The following is a 21,559-nucleotide window of genomic DNA, read 5'->3' as shown; positions in this document are numbered from 1 at the left end:
GACACAGATCAACTGTGTAGCAAAGAAAAAATTCCAGTTTGCTAAAAGCTGACCAGTTTAATCATAAGGCAAAGAAAGTCAGAAGTAATCACTATAGGTTCAACTTGCATTGAAAAATATAATTTTGGATTGCTGATGTACTTTAAAACTCTAAAAGTAAATGGAAAGTCTGCTATTTTTATCCAAGTTCCTTTTTTTATAAAAATGCACCACTAAGTTCTAACTTTGAAACAATCATCCATTTTCTAAATTCTGTATTTATTATAACCAGATATGCATTTTGGCTCAATATGTCAGCTTTAGTATGTAACAGTTATGGACAACTGGCCCCTAATAGTTTTTCTTTGACCTAAATTTTAAGATTCTCTTGGGCTATTAATAGCTGTATTGCCAAGGCTTCACGCAGAGTGGGGTCAGCATGCCTCAGAAGGGCGCCCAATCTGTCACTGTTCCAACCAGTGTGGGTAGCAAGGACCATTTTGCTGTCTCAGTTCTCCAAGGCTGATGAGACAGAATCTTTAGTCTGTCTCTGTGGCAAGATTTCTTTGGCCAAAGCAAGTGGAAAGCACAGGCAATTATCCAAGTATCTGAGGTAAGTGTGTGTTTTTCTGCCCCAAATACTTGAAAAACTAACTACCTCTTTAATTTGACTATGATGATCTGAACACTGATTTTTTTTTATGCCTGTATAAATTTATCCCTTTTTTGAATCTCTTCCCATTCTTCGGTGTGTGTGTGTCACACGGGCACACGTACATGAGTGCATAGGTGTGTGGTGAGGAATGGGTATACTTGGATACTGATTTTCTATATATACTACATGAAAGTTTTGTCTGTTCTTCCTAATTTCATGGTGACCAAACTGATTAATTTAAAAGTCTTTTTTTGAATTAATTTTAGCCTGGCATGTCTTCATAGTAATTTTGTGTATAAATCCACAGTCATTCGTTTAATAATAATAATTTGAATACAGGGATTCTTGAACACAATGTGAATTTTATGCCAGATACCACAGAATTCTGAACTCTGATTTAGCACCAAGAGTTCCACAAACTTCTAACAGACTCTCCATCCTACTGCTATCACTAACATGCAACTTCTGAGTTAGTCATTCAAAGAAACCCTAAATAATCCTGGAGGTGGTGATTTATCCTTTTCCTAAAAAACATCTTCGGTTCAATCTTTTCCCACAATGTTTCTAAAATTGAATTACTTTTGCTAGTATATGCCAGACAATGGAAAAGGAAAACGGAAAAAAGCCGTTTCAGTAGAAACTGAAATCAGGAATTTTTACTGCTTAGTAGCAGTGATTTTAAAGCTAACTTGATAACCTTTCTAATGTGGTGACTTTTAGAAATTAACTATATATCTAATTTTATTGAAAGTTTCTCTTAGAATCCCAGTATAATAAGACTGAACTAGAGTCCCAAAATGATCAGGTGCCAGTAAATAAATGGGTTATTCAGGGAAAGGCACTTTATCTGATTCCAAGTTTGTGCAATGAGGGAATGAGAATTATCCAGATGATTTTTAGGATTAATTCTCAGTTCCAAATTGTATTTTAATATAAATAACAAAAATATATTTACAAAGCGCTCAACATCTTTAGCATTAGGAAAATGCAAATCAAAACTACACCCATACTTCATCTCACGTCAGTCAGAATGGTACAATAACAATAAATTTAAAAAAAAAAAGAATACAAACAATACTAAGTGGTGGAGACATTTTGGAAATAAAGGAACAATGTTACACTATTGGTGGAATTAGTATAACCACTATGGATATAAGTGTGAAGGTTCCTTAAAAGACTAGGAATGGAACCACCATATAACTCAGTATTCTATTTCTCAGTATTTATCCTAAAGAATTAAAGTGAGCAGACTATAGCAATGCATGCATATCTGTGTTTATAGCAGCACAATTCACAATAGCCATATTATGGAACCAGTCTAGGTGTCCATCAATGGATGAACAGAGAAAGAAAATGTGGAATATAAATATAATGTAGTTTTATTCAGTCATAAAGAAGAAAGAAATTATGCCATTTTCAGGAAAATAGATGGAATTTGAGAGAATTAGGTTAAGCAAAATAAACCAAACTCAAAAAGTCAAAGGTCATATGCTTCTTCTCATATGTAGAAGCTAGAGAATAAAAGAGGGGAGAGGTGATGTGTGTTTGGGTGGGGAGGGGACAATCTAAAGAAAATAGAATGGAGTACAGTGGAGTAGAACAGCACCAAGGTAGGGAGGAGAGGAGGAGAGGAGGAGGTACTGGGGAATGATATTGATCCAATTATACTGTTATATTCTGTGCATGTATGCATATGTAACAACAAATACCACTATTATATATAATCGTAATGTACCAATAAGAATGTAAAATTGTTTTGCAAATGCCAAGAAGTTGGAAGAAAAAACGTTATAATTAATATATCAATTGCCATCAATAGGATTAGCACATGTTTCTCAAAGAAAATTTTTATCTATTCCATATTCCTTAAGGAAAGAGTACTAGTTTCTCTGGACAAACATATCTAAGTAAACACATCAAAAACATTTTTGCCTGAACAGCAAAGACTGGTATTCTCTGGATATAAACTGCTAATACAGAACAGCTGAAAGTAATAAATACTCAAGAGCATTTTTCAAAGGAAAAACTTTCAGCCAACCACTTCTAGTAATTTAAAATGTAGGAATATTATTCAGACTAAAAGGAGTATTGACAGTTCCCACTTCCAGTTTCCAGGTTATTTTATTCAAGTATGTTACCTTTACTTATCCAACAGAGAATTTAAAAGGGGATTAGTCATCAAACAAAATGACCTTCTTAAGAAAGAATCTGGTAACCATGTCATTAGGCCAAGTAATAAAAACTTCAATAGACTATACCAAATAAAGATGGCATCTACCTTGTATTTCTCTCCATTCTGCAACTCTATGTTTGGCCTTGGAAATAAAGTAGAAAGTTACACACACACACACACACACACACACACACATACACACACACACACACACAAAGTGCTTCCAGCTAAATAAAAATTCACATAAGACAAAATTAATATAAACTTCTAATTTGACAATAGAAAAAACATGAACATATTTTTGGGCGAAAACAATTCACACCATTTTCATATTATCTATTTTAGCTTCAGCTATTTTTTCCCTCAAAACAATTTCAAATTTCATGGCACATATGTTGGGGATGGGAATCAGATCAAAAGAAAAGTTATATAATAAAAATCCTTTTGTCTTCTGTTTGCTTTTTGAAAGTTCAGACTTTGGTTAAGAAATATTATTTAATGTACTATCTAGGCACATAGGAGAGGACCTGAAAAGTATAATCCTGATTGCATCTCCTATTTGGCAATTTTAGTGCCAAACATATTTTGTTCATCCAGGTGTCCCTAATAACTAGCAGCATTGCCAAGGATATTTGTAAGATAGCAGGAACAACAGGGAAAGAAGTAAAGCACACACAAGTTTAAACCTAATTTCTTGCTCTTGTGGCTTAGTTTTATGGCCCATTTTTAAATATCTCTCATGAATGAGAACTGAGATTTAGCCAAGCTTAATCTTAATGTGTTTCCACAAGTGTGGCTGAGTAAATCCTGATGATCCTTTGCTCCTAAGTGATGCTCTGAATAGAAGAGCTTTAAGGCCTCCAGAACTATCTGCTGAAGAGCATTCACACAGGGCTGCTCCCAAGACTTGAACATTTCCATGAGCTTTAGAAGTAATCATTTTATTACAAACCCAGACATTTGCATCCATTCTCTTAGAACGATTTTTTACGTTGAAAGCCTAAAAATATCTAAAGTACAATAGAGCTGATTCTTTTTCTTTAAAACCAAAACAAAATGTTATTGAACTCAAATGATCATCTAAATATTGAGCAATTCATAGTGGTCTGAGTTTTAAATCTGTTTGACTATATGACACAACTCTAATTTGAAAAGGTTGATTCTAAAATTACTTCTCTCACTGATACATTATCTTCAATTAATGCCAATATATGACCCTCATTTTAAAAAAAGTCAAACCGTCACTGTCTCTGCAATCTTCTCAAAACAATTTGAATGTCATAATATCTATGACCTCCTGTAAATTTATCTTAATTTTAAATTGATGCTGCATCTGGGGACTTGTTTTTGCTTTTCCTTTGTGTTTTGTCCTTTTTTTTTTTTTTTTTTTTTTAACCATTGATGCATGCTTAGATTGAGTGGTCCTAAGGTTAACTACAGGGTTTTTAAAGCTAACTCCATCTAACTTAGTGTGACTTAGTGTTTAACTGCAACTGTGCTAAAATTATGACAGAAAAATTAAAAGACCATGAAATTAGCCCTTTTCTCTCCCCGTGGAATGCTTTCCTCCATTCCCTGCCATTCCTGGCCTTCAGGTCAGAACTCTATTCCATTGCTTCTAGCAAGACATAAGCATTAATTTTCAATGGTCTTCTGAGTTAATTCTATATAGTTTCCACTTGATAAACTGGAGGAAAGGACTGTAGTACTATCTTTCTGAAACACATTTCAAAATTAATTTATCCTAAAAGTACATCATATACACAAAACAGTACAACTTGCAAACTGTTCAACAGGTATTCCCTAGAATAATAATTTCCCAAATAACAGTTACTACTTCATCACATTTGTCTTGGGGACTAGTTAATTGCAGAGTTGCCAACCCAGGCCAGTTTTAAACATTTTATCACTTTAGGATTATATTCATCTGATGAACTCCATAATGATATTCTTAAAAAATGTATTTAATATTTATTTAAAGGAGAGATGAAGAAATGCAAGGGGAAAAATAGAAAAGGGTTTTTAGTGCAAGTGTCATGCTCAACTCTTCTCTACTGCCTTCAATAATTTCAACACTGCTTCCAAAGCTGCAAGTCCCACCCACTTTGCCTGTTCCTAAGGTTAAATGGAATGCCCCTTAAAAGGCAATGTAGTGCCTCATCACTGTTCAAACATTCCTTTGGAGACTGCCAAGCTCTATGCCTTCTAATCATATCATGTCATTCTTGAAATAAGTGCCCACAATGACTACATGTTTTCTCTATATTTCTAGTATATTTCCAGTGATTTTTTCAAGTCTTATTTTGAGCTAATCACAGATTCATATGCAATCGTGAAAAGTAATCAGAGAGATCCTTCTTTATCCACCACCACAATAACATTTTGTATAAAGTGCCACCAGAAAAATTGGAGCTACTTTGTGCAGACAGAGCCACTCTGTTCTTTCCCTTTCCTTAACCCTTGACCACCATTCATCTCTTTTCTATCTGTATAATTTTGTCATTTGGATTGTTTACACTTTGGGGCTATTATAAATACAAATGCAATAAATATTTGTGCAAGTATTTTTACATGAACGTAAGTTTTTATATCTCTAGGAAAAATAACCAACATTGGAATTGCTGGCTCATATGCTGAGAACATGTTAATCTTCTAAGAAATTGCCATATTGTTTTCCAGCACATCTGTACCATTTTACATTTTTACAAATAATATGTAAGTGACTCAGTCTCTTTGCACGATTTTATTCTATTTTTAATTTTAAGCGATTCTGATTGGTGTATAGTGATATCTACATTGGGTTTTCAATTTGAATAGAAGACTAATGGCTAATCGATGATAGACATCTTTCAATGTGCTTGTTATTTGTATACATTTCAGTGAAATGTCTGTTGCCTACTTATTTTATTGGATTTTTTTGTCTTTAAATTATTGAATTCACAAAACTCCTTATATGTACTACATACAAATTTTTTTGTCAGAAAGGTAGTTTGAAAATATTGTCTCCCAGTCTGTAGGTTATCTTTTTATCCTCTTCACAGAATCTTTTGCATAGCAAAATTTTAAAAATTTTGATGAAGTGCAATATGTCACTTTTCAAATTATACATTATGTTTTAAGGTATCAAGTCTAAGAACTCTTCAAAACTACCTCTAGGTTCTAAAGAGATTTATCTATATTTGTTCTATAGTTTTATAGTTTTACATTTTACATTTAAGTTCATCCATGATCAAATTTTTTAACACAATACCTTGATTTTATTTATTTATTTTTATGTAGTGCTGATAATTGAACCCAGTGCCTCACACATGCTAGGTAAGTGCTCTCCCACTGAGCTACAACCCCAGTCCCCATGATCCATTTTTCTTTACATTTTTCTGTTTTACCTATGAATGCCCAAGTGGTCTAACACCATCTGTTGTAAAGGCCATCCTTCTTCCATTGAATTGTTTTTGCTTCTTTGTCAAGAAACCAGTAGGTATATTTGCATGGGTCAGTTTCTGTTGTTATTGCTAATACACCAAGGTCTACCAGACTAGTCTTTGATCTGGCTTTACTAAACCCATCCTAGAGCTATTCAGAAACTGCCAAGAAAGGGCCTAGAATTGTGTGTTTACATTATCCATAGAGGTGGAGCTGATGCACATACAAGTGTGTTGGTACAGGCGTGCACAAAGATTTCTCATCAACCATTGTGGGGAAGGATAGTGGTGAGGAACTGGGGGACAGCACAGGTCCTCTGTGACTCTCTTTTATTAAATTAGATTTGTTAAGAAATATCTAACATTTAGGAACAGTTTTAAAAGATAGGAAAATGACTATACACAAACCCACCACCTGGCATAAGAAAAAATTACTTATAAAGATGTGTCTTCTAGCAGATGCCCTCCTTCTTTAAATGCTATCTCCTCCCACTCCTTTCTTCCCAGCCCAGAAGTAACCCTTCTTTATTTCATGATTCTCATTTTCATGGATTCTTTATTTTTATCCATATTAGGTATATACCATGTGTGTAACACACACACACACAGCATTCATACACATATACAGATACCTGATTTGTGACTATGTAGAAACCTGAAATAAAAGCAACTGACAGCTTAATTGGAGGACAATTCATCATTCTGACAAGTCTTAAAATCCAGAGTAAAGCATACTCTGAAGTCTGACTTAGCTCAGACTTTATGTTTATGTTGTAATCTAAATGCTGTATTCCATCCCAGAATTCTTGTTTGAAACCTAATCACCAGCGTACTAGTATTTATGTACTAGTATTTGGAGGTAGGGCCTTTGGTTGACTTCTGGTCATCAGGGCTCTGCCATTAATGCCCTACAGAAGAGGCACCAGAGTGCTGTTCCCTTCTACCTTGTGAGGCCCTAGTAAGGTGGTTTCATCTATGAGCCAGAAGCAAAGAAGTCCCTCACTAGATACTGAATCTGTTAGTACCTTGATCTTGGACTTCCCAGCCATCAAAACTATAAGAAATAAATCTTGGTTGTTCATAGTTGCCTAGTTTATGGTATTCCATTTTAGTAGCCAAACAGACTAAGAGAATTTTGCATCTATCCACACGTTCATCAGTTTCTTCATTTACTATGAGTTTTGACATCTCAGAACTTTCTTTCAGAGAGGTTTTCCTGAAATTTACCCATTAAACATCTTTAGAGATAAAAATCTCTAGGGGGATAAACTGTTTCTGTTCATCTTACTATGGTTTTATTTTTTTATTATAAAATAATAATTTGTGTAAACAATGAACATTTAATTTTCTTTTAGCACATTGAAGGTAGTATAGTATGCCACAGTTGTATTAGTACTCTATTGCCACAAGACAAATTAACCCCAAACTCAGTAGCTTAAAAACATTATTTTCTTTCATAGTTTTGGTGAACTAAGAATTGAGTGACTGAGCAGAGTGGCTGACTCCTGATCATTTCTCTCATGAAATTTATAATCAAGATGTCAACCAGAACTATATCTGAAAGGTGTTTCTGGGGATGAAGAATCTGCTGTCTAGACAGCTCACTGAATGATTGGGCAGTTAGTGCTTGTTATTGAAGAAGGCTCATTTCTTCTTCAGGTAGCTTCTTCAGGAGACTGGACTGTCCTCATGACATGGAAGCTGTCTTCCCACAGAACAAACCAGCCAAACATGCAGGCAGAAGTAGAAATGTATTTTACCACTTAGCCTAAAAAATCACACACATTCACTTCTGCTGACATACAGCACAACTCCACGTATGCAAGGGACCACACTAGGATTTATGCATCAGGAGACAAGGATCAGAGGAAGTCATCTTGAAGGCTGGTGTCCCCAAGTTTTATTGCTACTGAGTAGCCCATGTCAGTGTATTGCCACATCTTTGGAGGGAAAAAGATTATTTTTATTCTCATACTTGTCTCAATGTTTTAGAGTTTAACATTCATTTTTATTTTCTTGTGTTTCATTATGATGCTTGAATATGAGGAATCATTTTTGCCACTAATGCTCCCATATTTATAATCATTAAAGTTTGAAAATTGTTTCTCCTTACTTTGTCTAATGTTTCTTCTGGTAATCCAATGTGACAAATACTAATTTATAGTTAAATTTATAGTTATATCTTCAATTTTTTTTTTTTTTTTTTGAGTTTTAGTTTTACTATGTAGTTCAGGCTGGTCTCAAACTCCTGGGCTCAAGCAATCCTCCTGCCTTAGCCTCCTAAGTAGCTGGAATTACAAGCTACCAATCCTAGCTATATCCTCAATGTCTGGAAAATATATTCATAATTTACCTTTTATTCATTCTGTTGAAATACGGTAATTTTATCATATCTATCTTTCACTTCTCTAGTTCATTCCTAGGTTGCTACCATCTAATAAATATTATTTTCAATGATTATATTTATCATTTTCAGGTGTTTCTATTTTTTTCCAAATTTGGTGCATTTTTATAGTACATTAATTTTGACTCATTTTTAACATTTCCTCTCTAATTTCTTTAATATTTTCAGCATGGCTATTTTTATTTTTATGTAATGACTGTACTCTGAAATATTCTTGACTTGAATTACAAATTTTTTCTCCCTCTTGATTGTTTTTGATAGTGAGTTTTTTTTTTCATGTGAGTTATCGTTTTTTTATATATTTGGTTTTCTAAGTCTGTCGGAACCATGAGCAAGGTGGTTTCAAGACACTATTTCAGAAAGGCTACTTTGCATTTGTCAGACAGTGAGAGGGAATGTTTATCCACATTCTGAATTTTATAAATGGAACTTTCAGGACAATACTGTTTGAAGAAAGGTTTCTCTTGTAAAAATAATCTCTATTACTGTGAAAAGTCTAGTGAAATATTTCTAAAGTAAACAGTTAGGTCTGATTAAAAAAAAAAAAACATTAGAAAAGAAAAGTGAAAATTATAGGGTTTGTATGAGCCCATGATTGGAAGATATTTCCAGAGCTGGAGGATTAGACAATGTGCACTTTTCTGGACTCTTCTCCTTGAGCATCCTTGGATCCAATTAGTGGTTAAACAAATTAAAGTGTTACACCTTCAACAGGTAAACAGTTATGTCTGCTATAAAAGATGACATCTCATATTTGATTACTGGGGCCATATTTTATGGATTATTTTCAGTTGACAAAAATTGCTGTTTTTCTTATGTTTTGATCTTACCATATATAACACAGACAAACAAGGGAAAAGTATAATGTTACATTTGCCTTGATTATGATTTTCCTATATTCAATTTTAGTTTTATATTTAGAGACTGCTACAGTTTAGATATGGTTTGTTTGTGTCCCCCAGGGGTTGTTCATGTGTGGAAAGTGTGGTTCCATAGTGTGGCAGTGTTGAAAGGTGGTAGAACTCTAAAGAGGTAAGTCTTAGTGCTGAACCCCACATAGATCAATACTGGTCTCATGAAGTAAGTTAGTTATTTGCATTAGAGTAAGTTGTTAAAAGAGTAAACCTCATCCCTGATTCTCTCTGGCTTCTTGTCTTGCCAGGTGATCTCCCCCCTCACATGTTTTACCATTACTGTGATACCATCTGCCATGACATCTTTACTCAAATTGGCCAATGCCAGTGCGTTGGCCCTGAGCCCCCAAAACTGTGAGCTACATAAATCTCTTTTCTTCATACATTATTCAAGCTCGGGTATTTTGTTATAGCAATGGAAAGGGTACTAATAAAGAGGCACTCAGATTTAAGTGACTTGTCTCCATTCTAAAATCAATTTAACACAATAATAGAAAGCATAAGCCTAAAACACATTTTTCTTGTCATACAAATTGCTTTCATGAAGTTTTACACATATAGCCATACTTACTCATTGACAACTACAAATTCATACACACATGCACACACACATACACACATGGTATGAAGGTAGCAACTTTTTTTTTAACTATGTATTGATTTCCTTCAAGGTAATATATATTAAAGGAAACCCACAGGCTTAATTACATCTAAATACTTATACTTTTGTTTCAGTCATCTGATAGAGTATAAATGTGTACGTAATAGACTAATTTGATTATCAAAAAATTTCTTGGTGTTCCTCAGAGAAAACTGCTTTCCCATCTACAATGTCCACTGTCCCTCTCATAACACTAACTTCGGCATCTGCAGTTCAGATCACTGGTATCCGATATGAATTAACATGAGTCCATGTCAAACCTGGCAAGTTTTATATATGTCTAAAGCCTAGTGAATGCAGTAGTGTGCTCCTTATTAATATTCCAAGATCCACAGTGGAGGCCTGAAACTGCAGATAGTATTGAATGGTACATATATTGTTTTTTCATACACATATATAGTTATGATAAAGTTTAATATATGAATTTGCACAATAAAAGACTAACAGTAATTAATAGAACAATTACAACAATAGACTGCAACAAAATTGTGTGCTTTGGGACTATTGTTATTTGGAGTAAAGGTTATTTGAACATAGATACTGCATTACTGTACAACTAATTGGTAAACCTAGAGAGTTACTAAGTGACTGATGCACAGATAGTGTACACAGCATCAACACAAAGAAACAATTCACATCCTGGGAAGTATGGAGTGGGACCACATGAGATTTCAAGATGTTACTCAGAACAATGTGCAATTTTAAATTTAAAATTATACATTTCTGGAATTTTCCATTTAACATTTTCAGAGCATAGTTGATTATAATTATAATAACTGAAACCACAGACAGCAAAACTACAGATAAGGGGGGAGGACTACTATGAAGTTTACAAACTTTTGAGAAACAGATATTTATTCTTGAATGGCTAAATGCAAACAATCTTTGAAGGAATTCAATCAAAATGTGCTACTAGATATCACTACATGAAATTTATTGGAATTTTATACTTTTACATAAAATGAATTAACCAGCTCTTTGTTTCTCTTTTCAGAGAGTCTTGATCTAGATGGGGAAAAATAAAGATTAAAAATAAAAATTAAGATTTTTAATGCTTTTGGACCATTGCTGCCTGAGAAAATCTGATGATTATAAATCCTCTTCCCAGGAAAATACACATATACATGGAATTCAGCATATAATTTCAGCAGTTTCATTCATCTCTTGAGTACTGTCCATGATCTCTAGGTTATGACTTCCTGAACTAGATGCAAAAATAATTAATTGGACAAATGGACCAATAATAATACCACTTAAAGCAAAATGTTTCATATATTACTACTACTATAAGATATATTGAGAAAAATATGTAGTTGTATATTCTCTGATTTTAGAAGACCTGCAATATGATTTTGACATACTCTGCAGAAATATATTTATCTATTTTAATTGTGAATTTCTTTTGACATAAATGAATGCCTTTTCTATTATTTTTTTCGGGGGATGAACCGTGGATTGAACTCCGGAACATTTGAACATTGAGCCACATCCCCAGCCCTATTTTGTATTTTATTTAGAGACAGGGTCTCACTGAGTTGCTTAGCATCTCACTTTTGCTGAGGCTGGCTTTGAACTCATGATCCTCCTGCCTCAGCCTCCCGAGCCACTGGGATTATAGGGGTATACCACCATGCCTGGCAAATTTTCTATTATTTAAAGTAAAGCTTGGGAAGAGATTATGACTGTGTAGACTTGGACAGGGCTGAGCAACACCTTTCATTTATGTGTTATAGTTTTATTAGCATCCTGCTATTGTTCAGGGTCTTAAAATGTTGTATCATATTTCTCATGAGTACATTTACCAGTTCTTTTGCCTTAAGGTGTTTTTTTCTTGGGACTAAAAAAGGCTTTGGAAAAAAACATTTCCACATAATACTTGCTATAGTCCCTTTTTATTGGCTTTAGCCCTATAAAAATACCTGTTAAGGTGATTATTAATTACCTATGTGTGTGTGAATAATATCATTACTACTCTTGCATTATATCTGTAAAACATCCTCTTTCCTCTGAATACTAGAGAGCATTCTATAGAATTAAAACAATGAGTTCACTATAATGTAATCTTGTGAAAACAATGATGTCCACACATTGTGATTGATCCTTACTGTAATATCAATGCTTATTCTTCTAATATACAAGGAATTTTAATTAAATCTACACTTAGGCTATACTAGAAATGGTTTAATGGCTTGTGCTATGACTAGAAAGAACAGTGAATTCATTCCTTTCCCTAGTAGCTCCTGAAACACAATCAATGTACTAGACAACAAAATACTCTGAATAGAAATGTCGAACCTAAATGAATTTTCTCTAATTTAGTATTTTGTAGCCTTAGAGTTTTATTTTATTTATTAATTTACAATAAGTATTCCGTGGAACATATAGAAAAAGAAACTCCAGTTAGACTCCTTAATCCTCTACTAGGGAGAACATATTTAACTGGAATAATAGTTTTTCTGCATTTTCACTATGTTGCTTAGGGACTCCATATTAACACTGCTCTAGAGGGAATTCAGGAAATGCATAAGACTGAGTGAAATTCTATTAATCTGAGTCTGGGAGGGGAATTAAAACTTATCAAAGATATTATTTTATTTACCAATTATTTGTTCAAAAATATGAAATGTGGATTTAAATAATAGTCAATAAATATTTTCAGTTGGTAAAATGTGAAAAAATGGAAATTTTAATATGACATTGAGACAGAAGAAAAGAGTTATAAAACTATGTAAAGGAATGTGCAATTCATTAAATATTAATTTAAATGCATGCATGAATTTTACAATTTAGGAGATAACTCATGCACAGATAGCTGTAAAATACATTGGAGAAAGAAGTAAATGTTATGAAAGTTCATATTTGGACATTGAAAAAAGATTCCTGAATTTAGTAATATGTAAGCAATACTTTGAAAGTATAGATATGAATTGGTGTGAGAAGTACATTAAAGAACTACTGTGAATCAAGGAACAGATGTGGAAACATGAAGGTATTGTGAATTAGTGGAACATTTAGAGTTGGTTACAGGGAATGATGGTAAGACATTAGAAAGTAAGTAGTCCAAAGTCAACACACAAAATGCCTTGGACACTAAGCAAAATGAAATGGTCTTCATCCCACAGACAACCAGCAAAGAGCCAATTAATGAATTTTAACAAGGTGTGTCATGTTCCAAGTCAGCCTCATCCTCACACCGAGATCAGAAGCAAAAGGGCTGTATTTTCGATAAACATGTATTCCATCACATTCTGAATTATATTATTTATATGAACAAAGGCACTAGTTTGAAAATGAGCAACAAATAGAAGCATGATACATGAATAAATTAGCTTTTTATTCTACAATGATGGTTGGTGATAAGTATGTAATACTCAATATTATAGTAAACAGTATTAGTATATTTTTCCATAAAAAATTAAAAAGGAAACTACACTGTACCCAACACACTAAAAACAACAACAACAACAACAAAATAGTAGGAAATGAAAACTTTTGGTAAGTACTTAGTTTAAAAACACAAACATTTAGTAGGTCTGTGGTGTAACTTTCTAAACAATATAAAGTTAAACAACAACATAAAATCAGTCTTGTTTACTGCTTGTCTGGTATAAATCATTCTCAGACATGGGTAAGAAGCTAAGAGACATTTTGAGGCATGGAATTGAGACCCTACATAAGAATTTGAATTGAGACCCTAAGAGTTACCAGAAGATTACACATATTGCCACAAACCTTTGATTATGTAATTTTGAAATTGTGAAACTCTTACCTCGCACAACAAGGTCAGCTGAAGCTGAGGAATTGTCCACAATTGTCTGAGCAGTGCATGTGTATCTTCCAGCATGTTTCAGCTGGGCATTTCGGATGAGCAGCTCACCATTGGCATCCAGCTGTTAGCAAAAACAGCAATCATTCCAATCAGTGCATTTTCTTTCCCACAAATTATATGGCATTTAGAATCAAAAGGTACTTTTTCTCCCCTGACAAAATGAACACCATTAAAAGGCATCTAACTGTCCTTGCTTAATTTACACATGATTCTTTGGTTTCTCTGCTAAAAAAATAAAGTTACCGAATTCATTACTTAAGGTCGTTTTGAACTTCAATATCTTTATAATTCTATTATTTTTAATATTGGAAAGCTATACTGAGAGAAAACAAGAGATAAAACTATTTTACTGAGCAGGGTGCAATGGCGCATGCCTGTAATTCCAGCAGCTTGGGAGGCTAAGGCAGGAGGATCTTGAGTTCAAAACAGCCTCAGCAAAATTGAGGCACTAAGCAACTCAGTGAGACTCAGTAAACTCATATTAGACTCTCTAAATAAAATACAATAGGTCTGGGGATGTAGCTTAGTGACCGAGTGCCCTTGAGTTCAATCCCTGGTACCCCACCCTCTCAAAAAAAAAAAGAATAAGAAACTATTTTATCAATACCATTTAAAGAAAAATATCAAGGTCTCATAATCACAGTGTTAAATGTCAACATGGATAAATAAATGCTATATGGCTGAGAATTGCTAATTTGGTTTTGCAAAGTTGAATTAATTGTCTCATTTCAAGATATGCCATAGTTCATTTTACAAAGATACTGGAAGTTGGGAGGAACTGTCAAAATGGACAGTTTTACTAACGTACTTTGTCACCAAAATATAAGCTAAGTGAGGATTGTTGTGGTTGTTTTTTGATACTCTATTCACAATGCTCTGACGAGTGTTCAATGAGTACTTTTTGAAGGAGGCTTGAGGGAAGCTCACTTGTGATGATAAGGCAAGATTTCAATGTAATTTGTGAAGATAGCTAACATTTATTGGATGCCTAGTCTGTATCAGTCCTGGGCAATGAATGCATGCATATTATCTCATTCCTTACTTCTGATCACAGCCCTACTGAGATAGGTCTAATCATGTCTACTTTATTAACAGTAAGAGGGAGACTTAAAGGGTGGTCAAGTAACTTAACTAAGATTTCAAGATTTTACTTTTCTGTTACTGGTTTTTCCCTTTCTCTACCTTTTGCTCCTCGATCAATTCTAATCAGGACTTCATCCCTTTGCCTCACCTTACCTAACCTCCCAACAGCATTTGACCTTCCTTCTCAACACATTCAGTTTTTCTAGTCATCTGTGACTTTCTGAAAACTTCAAAGTCATTCTTAAGCCCACCTCTTCTTCACCTTCCTCAAAATTTCATGATAAATTCTTGAATTTATCCATTGTTTCCCACCACTACTGCCTCTACCCTTGTCCTAACTACCAAACTCTCGGGCCTGACTTTTACTGTACTCCATTTGGTCTCACCAGCACCCTGTTCCATTCCATTCTTTTCTTTTCTTTTTATTTTTACAGACTGCATTTTGATTCATTGTACACAAATGGAGTACATCTTTTCGTTTCTATGGTTGTGCACCATGTAGAGTCATACCATGCATGTAATCATACACGTACATAGGGTAATGATGTCTGTCTCATCTAACAATTTTCCACTCTTTTCTTCACCTGATACCCAGAATGACCTTTTGAGATATGCGACCATGCTCAAGTCACCAGTCTGTATAAAAGTGAAAAATTGAAACATTCAAAACTTCCTCTTCCTTGGATAAAAGTCTTAAACCAGTCTGACAGACAACCTGCTTCCTTCTCAGGTGCTGATGCCTGCTTACAAGTTGCTCTCCAGGAAGAGCGCTCCCTTCTCAGAACCACAAGGGCAAGTTGTTCTGTTTTATCTTGGCCCTCCATGATGTTATTGCTCCTGGAAATATGATTTTCTCACGCCCCACTGCATTACCACTTTCACCTAAATACCACACTTCCCTCCCACCCTGATAACAGTTCAAACTACTCCTCAATTAATCTTCCAATTTTCTCTGGAGCAAGCAGTTTCCTTGTCCTGTTTGATCATAGCACTGGGTATCTTATGTCATATTACATATCTCAATTGTGATTAAATATTTGTGCAATTATGTGGCCATCTCCCTGGCAGATAGTTAGTTTTCTGTAAGTAAGAAACGTGTTGTAAGTCCTTGTGTTGTAGGTTCCTATGTCTGTGTGTGCTGTCATCCCAGGACTGGCACCTTGCCAGGAACATAATCCCTAAATCCACATGCTTGAATGAAGTAGTCAAACATCTTATTAAGTATATGCATCTTCTTTTTAAAATAATATATGTTCACATCTTTTTAGCTTCAATCAGAATTAGGTTAGTAGATATGTGACAATGTAAGCCCATGACAATGATGGTATTTCTTAAACACATAAACTGACTGTTCTTGGTGTCAGTGCAATGTATAGTACAGACTCTTGCTACCTGTTCAGATCTCTCCTGCACCCAACTCTGTGCCCAGTCCACCATGAGAAGCTCAGATTTTGCTACATGCTTTGCCTACAGACCTTGTAGATATCACTCCATTGCCTGCCTCATCACATGGTTAACTTCAGCCCAGATTTGAGAAGCTTCTTCCTTCTTCAGAATTCAAAGCCTTGTTGGGGGCTGTGCCATGTTGATCACATCGGCAGCAAGGAGGTTAATTGACATAAGCACACTCAGGTGATTTTATCATCCACGCACACAATGTATGCGCATGTGTTCTCAAGCGCTCCTAATTGTGCCTGCTCGGACATCTAGCATCTTGCTAATCTTTGAGTAAGAGGCGTGGCCCTGCTCTCCGCCTCCTGAAGGTGATATAAGCGTAGGCGCGAGACAGAGACACAGCAGCCATTAGCAGAAAAGCAGTAGAAGAAGACACGCACGGAAGCAGCTAGACAAGAACAGCAGCCATTAGCAGGAAAGCAGCTAGTAGAAGACACACGGAAGCATCAAAACACACGCAGCAGCAGCTAGTAGGGGCACACAGTAGCAGAAGACACGCGGCAGCAGCTAGAGGGAAACACACGCAGCAGCGAGTAGGGGCAGCGGTGTAACGCAGAACGGAGAACTGAGACGCATCACTAAAGCACCTTAGGTAGACACACCCTTAGTTCACAGGATGCAGAACACACCAGTAAGAAGAAGCGGACCTTAAGTGAGGCGTAGCAAGTCTCTTCCTCTAAGCTCCAAGCAAAGCTTGTCCTTCTCTCAAAGTCTCTCTTAAGCAAAGTCTCTCTCTCCTCTCAAAGCAAGTAAACCTCATTTCCTCTATCCTCTATAAACAAACAAGCAAGAAAGCAGTGCACTGAAGAGAAAGAAGTGCCTCAGTTTCCAGTCCACCACCCATAAGACCCGTGCAAGTTGTTGCTGCAAGCAGTGACAAATATCCACGGATTTTGTACCTCTAAGAGCCAGCGACAAGCCTCAGTCAGGAATTGGCCTCAAACTATCCCTACCTAGGATAATTACGCAGCTGTTCATTTCTTCCACTAAAATGTAATTCTTTGAAGGAAGTACTACGTCTTATTTATTATTACACACAATGTACTTAAGGTCATATCTGCCACATGAGATGAATTCAACAAATGTTAAATGAATTAATAAATACTTGTTATCTAAAATGACATGATTTTTTATCCATTTTATTTTATTAATTTCATACATATTTTTCAGTTCAGATAATGATGCCACAAGGTAGCTGTATCCATCTCCTTAAGATCAATTCTTCATGAATACTACTTTTCTCATTATTCATATACTGATTTCATGGGAGAATGTAAAAGTTTTAGGAAAAAGAGCATATTTATAGAAAGAAAGAATATTGTTAATGTTTTCAACAAACCAATATGTAAGTTGTTTTTCAATCTAATTGTGTAGTAAGAATTTGACATTGCCCAAAGAGATTTCTGGCCTTTGCTGTTGGCTTCTGGAAGGTGATCTCTAACATCTTTCCTGGCAGTCTTGGGTTGTACTGGATAGTCTAACAATGTGATTTAGGTTGGAGGTTAGCTACACTTGTATAATTTTAGAGTAGAAACTGATCATAGAGTAGGGATTGGGTCATACTGCATAGTCTAACAATGAGATTGAGGGTGGGAGATAGTTACAGTTGTAGAGTCTCAGATCGGGGGGGAGGGGGGGTGATTGTGCCAAAAAGATGAACATTGTGACATAGAATAGGGGCCTTTGGTAACATGGTATCAGTGAACATAGAGATAGAGATTACCCATGTGAGTAATTCATCAATCATGCCTACATGATGAATCCCTAATAGATACTCTGGATATTGAGGCTCAGGTAACCTCCCTGGTTGGCAATACTTTGTGTATACTACTGCACATCAAAGATGGTTAGTAATGTACTTTGATTTCACAGGGAGAAGATGATGGAAGTTTTGTGTTTGGCATTTCTCCAGGACTAACCTATGTACTTCTTTCATTGGCTGATTTTAACCAGAATCCATTTTTTTTTTGTAAGAAACTGTAACCACAAGTATAACCACTTTATTGAGTTCTGCACATCCCTTCTACTGCCGAATTGAACCCAAGGGTGGTTTTGGCAACCTTCTGAACTTTGCAATTGATGTCAGGAGTAAGGGTGGTCTTGGGGACTGTGCCCAATTTTGTATTTGACCTAACTCCATATACCATACTAAATAGAATTCATTTAAGAAAGGAGAGTAAATATTATTTTATTACTTATATTTTAAAAAGATATTAGAGGTAAGCAGAGCGTAAGATTCTGTATATGAGGAAGGTAATTTTAAAGGTTTTTCTTAAACTATAATAAAAACCAATTGGCACATGTATCTAAGTAATTTTCTGAGATAAAATATTCAAAGTAATATAAAATGAGCAAAACAAAATGAATAGTATACATTTATGAGACAGACTACTTTAATATGCTTTGACATCCTTAATATAAATGTACTGCCATTAAATATTTATTAATAGAAATGTGTTAAGTAAAATGTTTTTAAACTATTATGGCACAAGAATACTATTGTATTGAAAAAAATAATGTTCACATAGAAAAAAGCACTTATTGTATTATATTCTTTACTTAAGTGACTTAGTACTTTGATTGCTCCAGTTTTCTAGCTGAAAGATAATCCTGTGAGCTGCAGATGTAGCTCAGTGGTAGAGCTTGTTTTATAGCATATGCAAGACTGAGTTCCAATCTCCAGCAACAACAACAAAGATTATCCTGTTATCAAACTTCTATTATCTCATTATTTAAAAAAAAATCTTATTATCTGAGCAAAAATATTTTCTTATCCAATGTTATAATAAAAAAACTAAAAAAACTAATATAAAAATGAACAAGGGCATCAACATTGCTTCTTAAAAAGTAGTTATCTGATATTTTTTACTTCTTAATGAAATAGTTACCCTTCTGTTCCTAAGTTTTCAGTTTGAAACATAATACTATTTATATATCTGCTTATTTTATTCTGATAGAAATGACATGGTCTTTCTTTTTATATGGTCACATGTTACAAAAACAAGCTATTTTATGTCCTCAAATATTCCATCAAATCTAAACTTACTGAATGTTCTCAACAAACACTTTTACAACTTTCAATTAAACTATTCTAGAAGTTTAATACAAAACTGATTTTAAAATCGGCTCTGTTTTAAACTTTAGGTTTCAGGTACAGAATGATAGTAAGCAACTTCAACATTTATTCTTATTTGTCCTATATTTGGTGAAGGTATGGTGCTGCATGTCTTCAGAAGGAACGCAAAGAGAAAGCATACTATATCATTTCCAGTATAGCTGTGTACATAGAAAAGCTTTCCTGACAATTTTATAAATGCTGCTAGCACTTTCCATACCTCAGGAGAAGCTGAGGTTCTCAGTGGTTGACAGAACGCTTACAAAGCAAGTAAAGATCATGGACCTCAGCACATTCTAGCCACAAATTAGATGCGAATGCTCTCTATATTTTCACTAAAAGCCACAGCTTGGCTGAATTACAAAATGCTTCCCTTCATATGAGGATAGTTGAATCACATACTGGAAATTGTGATAGCAAAGCTCAGGGATATTCCAAAGTGTGTATGTGGTTGACCACTCAGAAGTTTCCCAAGTTTAAGTTAAAAGACTTTCAAAGTACAACTGCCCATTCCTCTCTCCCCCTCCCTGTATACTAACTGCAAAATAATTACAGCAATATAAATGCACCTAATTACTAATTTGTATTAAATTAAATTAATTTTAATGAGCAAAGAAATATGCTACATGGTATATACAAAGTCTAAATAAAACTTAGAACTCAGAATGATTATTTAAAAAAATCTGCTGTATTCCATTGAAATTCATGGTGAAGGGACAAATATAGAAGACTGAAAGAAAAGGTATCTTTTAAAGGTTTATCATATAAACGTAAATAGAATTTATTAAATATATGTCTTAGAGTCTTTATTCATGAAACAATAACAATTTTCTTCTTTTTTACTTTTCACTTGGTAGAGTGAAGAAATAATAGCTATAGAAGATGCATCTTATGCAATTACTAATGGTAGCATCACCGTCACCAACTTTGCTAATGGTAATATTTAGTAAGGGTTGTCTAGGTGTCAGGGGCTGTTATAAAGACTTTGCATGTACAAATACCCTTACTTGTAGCAATAATGCTATAAAATAGGTACTATTTCTAACTATTTTGCATATAAAACCATGAAGTTACTATGACTACAATTGCTACTACTGCTTCCACTACTGCTGCTATTAATACTACTACAACCACCACAATCACTTCTGCTCTTGCTACCTCCACTGCTGTCACTGCTCCTGAACCCTTACCATGAACTGATCTAATCTACTGAATGATTTTTAAATGTCTGGCAAGGTGCCAGCTACTTCACATACATTTTTCTCATTCATTTTCATAATACCCAGGGATTTACTATTAATACTCCCATTTTAGAAATAAGGCATTTGAGTTTTTAAGTTAAGCTGCTGTGGAAGACTCCATAGGCAACAGATCATTCTGGTTTCACCGGATTAAGCAGTTCCCTAGGCAGTGCTTTAGAAATCAGGTAACTGCATGGAGGTTCACAGTTTGGTAAGTAGGAGCAATAATTCTCATAAATAATATGTTACTATTTTATTATTAAAAATAATTATTGTTTTCCTGCTTAAATTTTCAAACATCAGAAAATAGAATTTGTACAATCACTACCCATAAACCACCAGACTAGATTCAACTATTGTAAACTTTTTGCCATATTTGCTTTATCTAATTTACTAGGTAGCTAGTTCTATTTTTTCTTCTATTATCTAGCTAGCTAGTGCTGAAACCTTGAAAAATAAATGACTGATAGATCAGTACAACTTAGCTCATCAGAAACTTAAGACAGTAGTTTGAAATCTCGAATGACAAAAAAATTCTTTTAATAATTACAAAACCATTTTCACACATAGTTAACACTAATTCGTTAACATTATTTGCTTACAGTTAGTGTTATTTTAAGAAATGCAT

At 34.5% G+C, this 21,559-nt stretch overlaps 1 protein-coding gene across 8 annotated transcripts in view; it reads right to left on the bottom strand.

The window, feature by feature from the left end:
- Positions 1-21,559, bottom strand: part of CNTN1 (contactin 1) — a gene marked incomplete at its 5' end in the record, with an annotated part of 348,115 nt that overhangs the window by 79,467 nt on the left and 247,089 nt on the right. For all 8 annotated transcript variants that reach the window (XM_079139318.1, XM_079139323.1, XM_079139320.1 and 5 more), the window contains one exon: positions 13,978-14,098. In XM_079139318.1, coding sequence (XP_078995444.1) covers positions 13,978-14,098 — 121 coding nt within the window. The remainder of the gene's footprint in view (positions 1-13,977; positions 14,099-21,559) is intronic.

The sequence above is a fragment of the Sciurus vulgaris genome (genome assembly GCF_902686455.1).
Source record: "Sciurus vulgaris genome assembly, chromosome: 5".
NCBI lineage: Eukaryota > Metazoa > Chordata > Mammalia > Rodentia > Sciuridae > Sciurus > Sciurus vulgaris.
The sequence above is the reverse complement of the archived record's forward strand: the minus strand, read 5'-3'. Positions and strand labels throughout refer to the sequence as shown.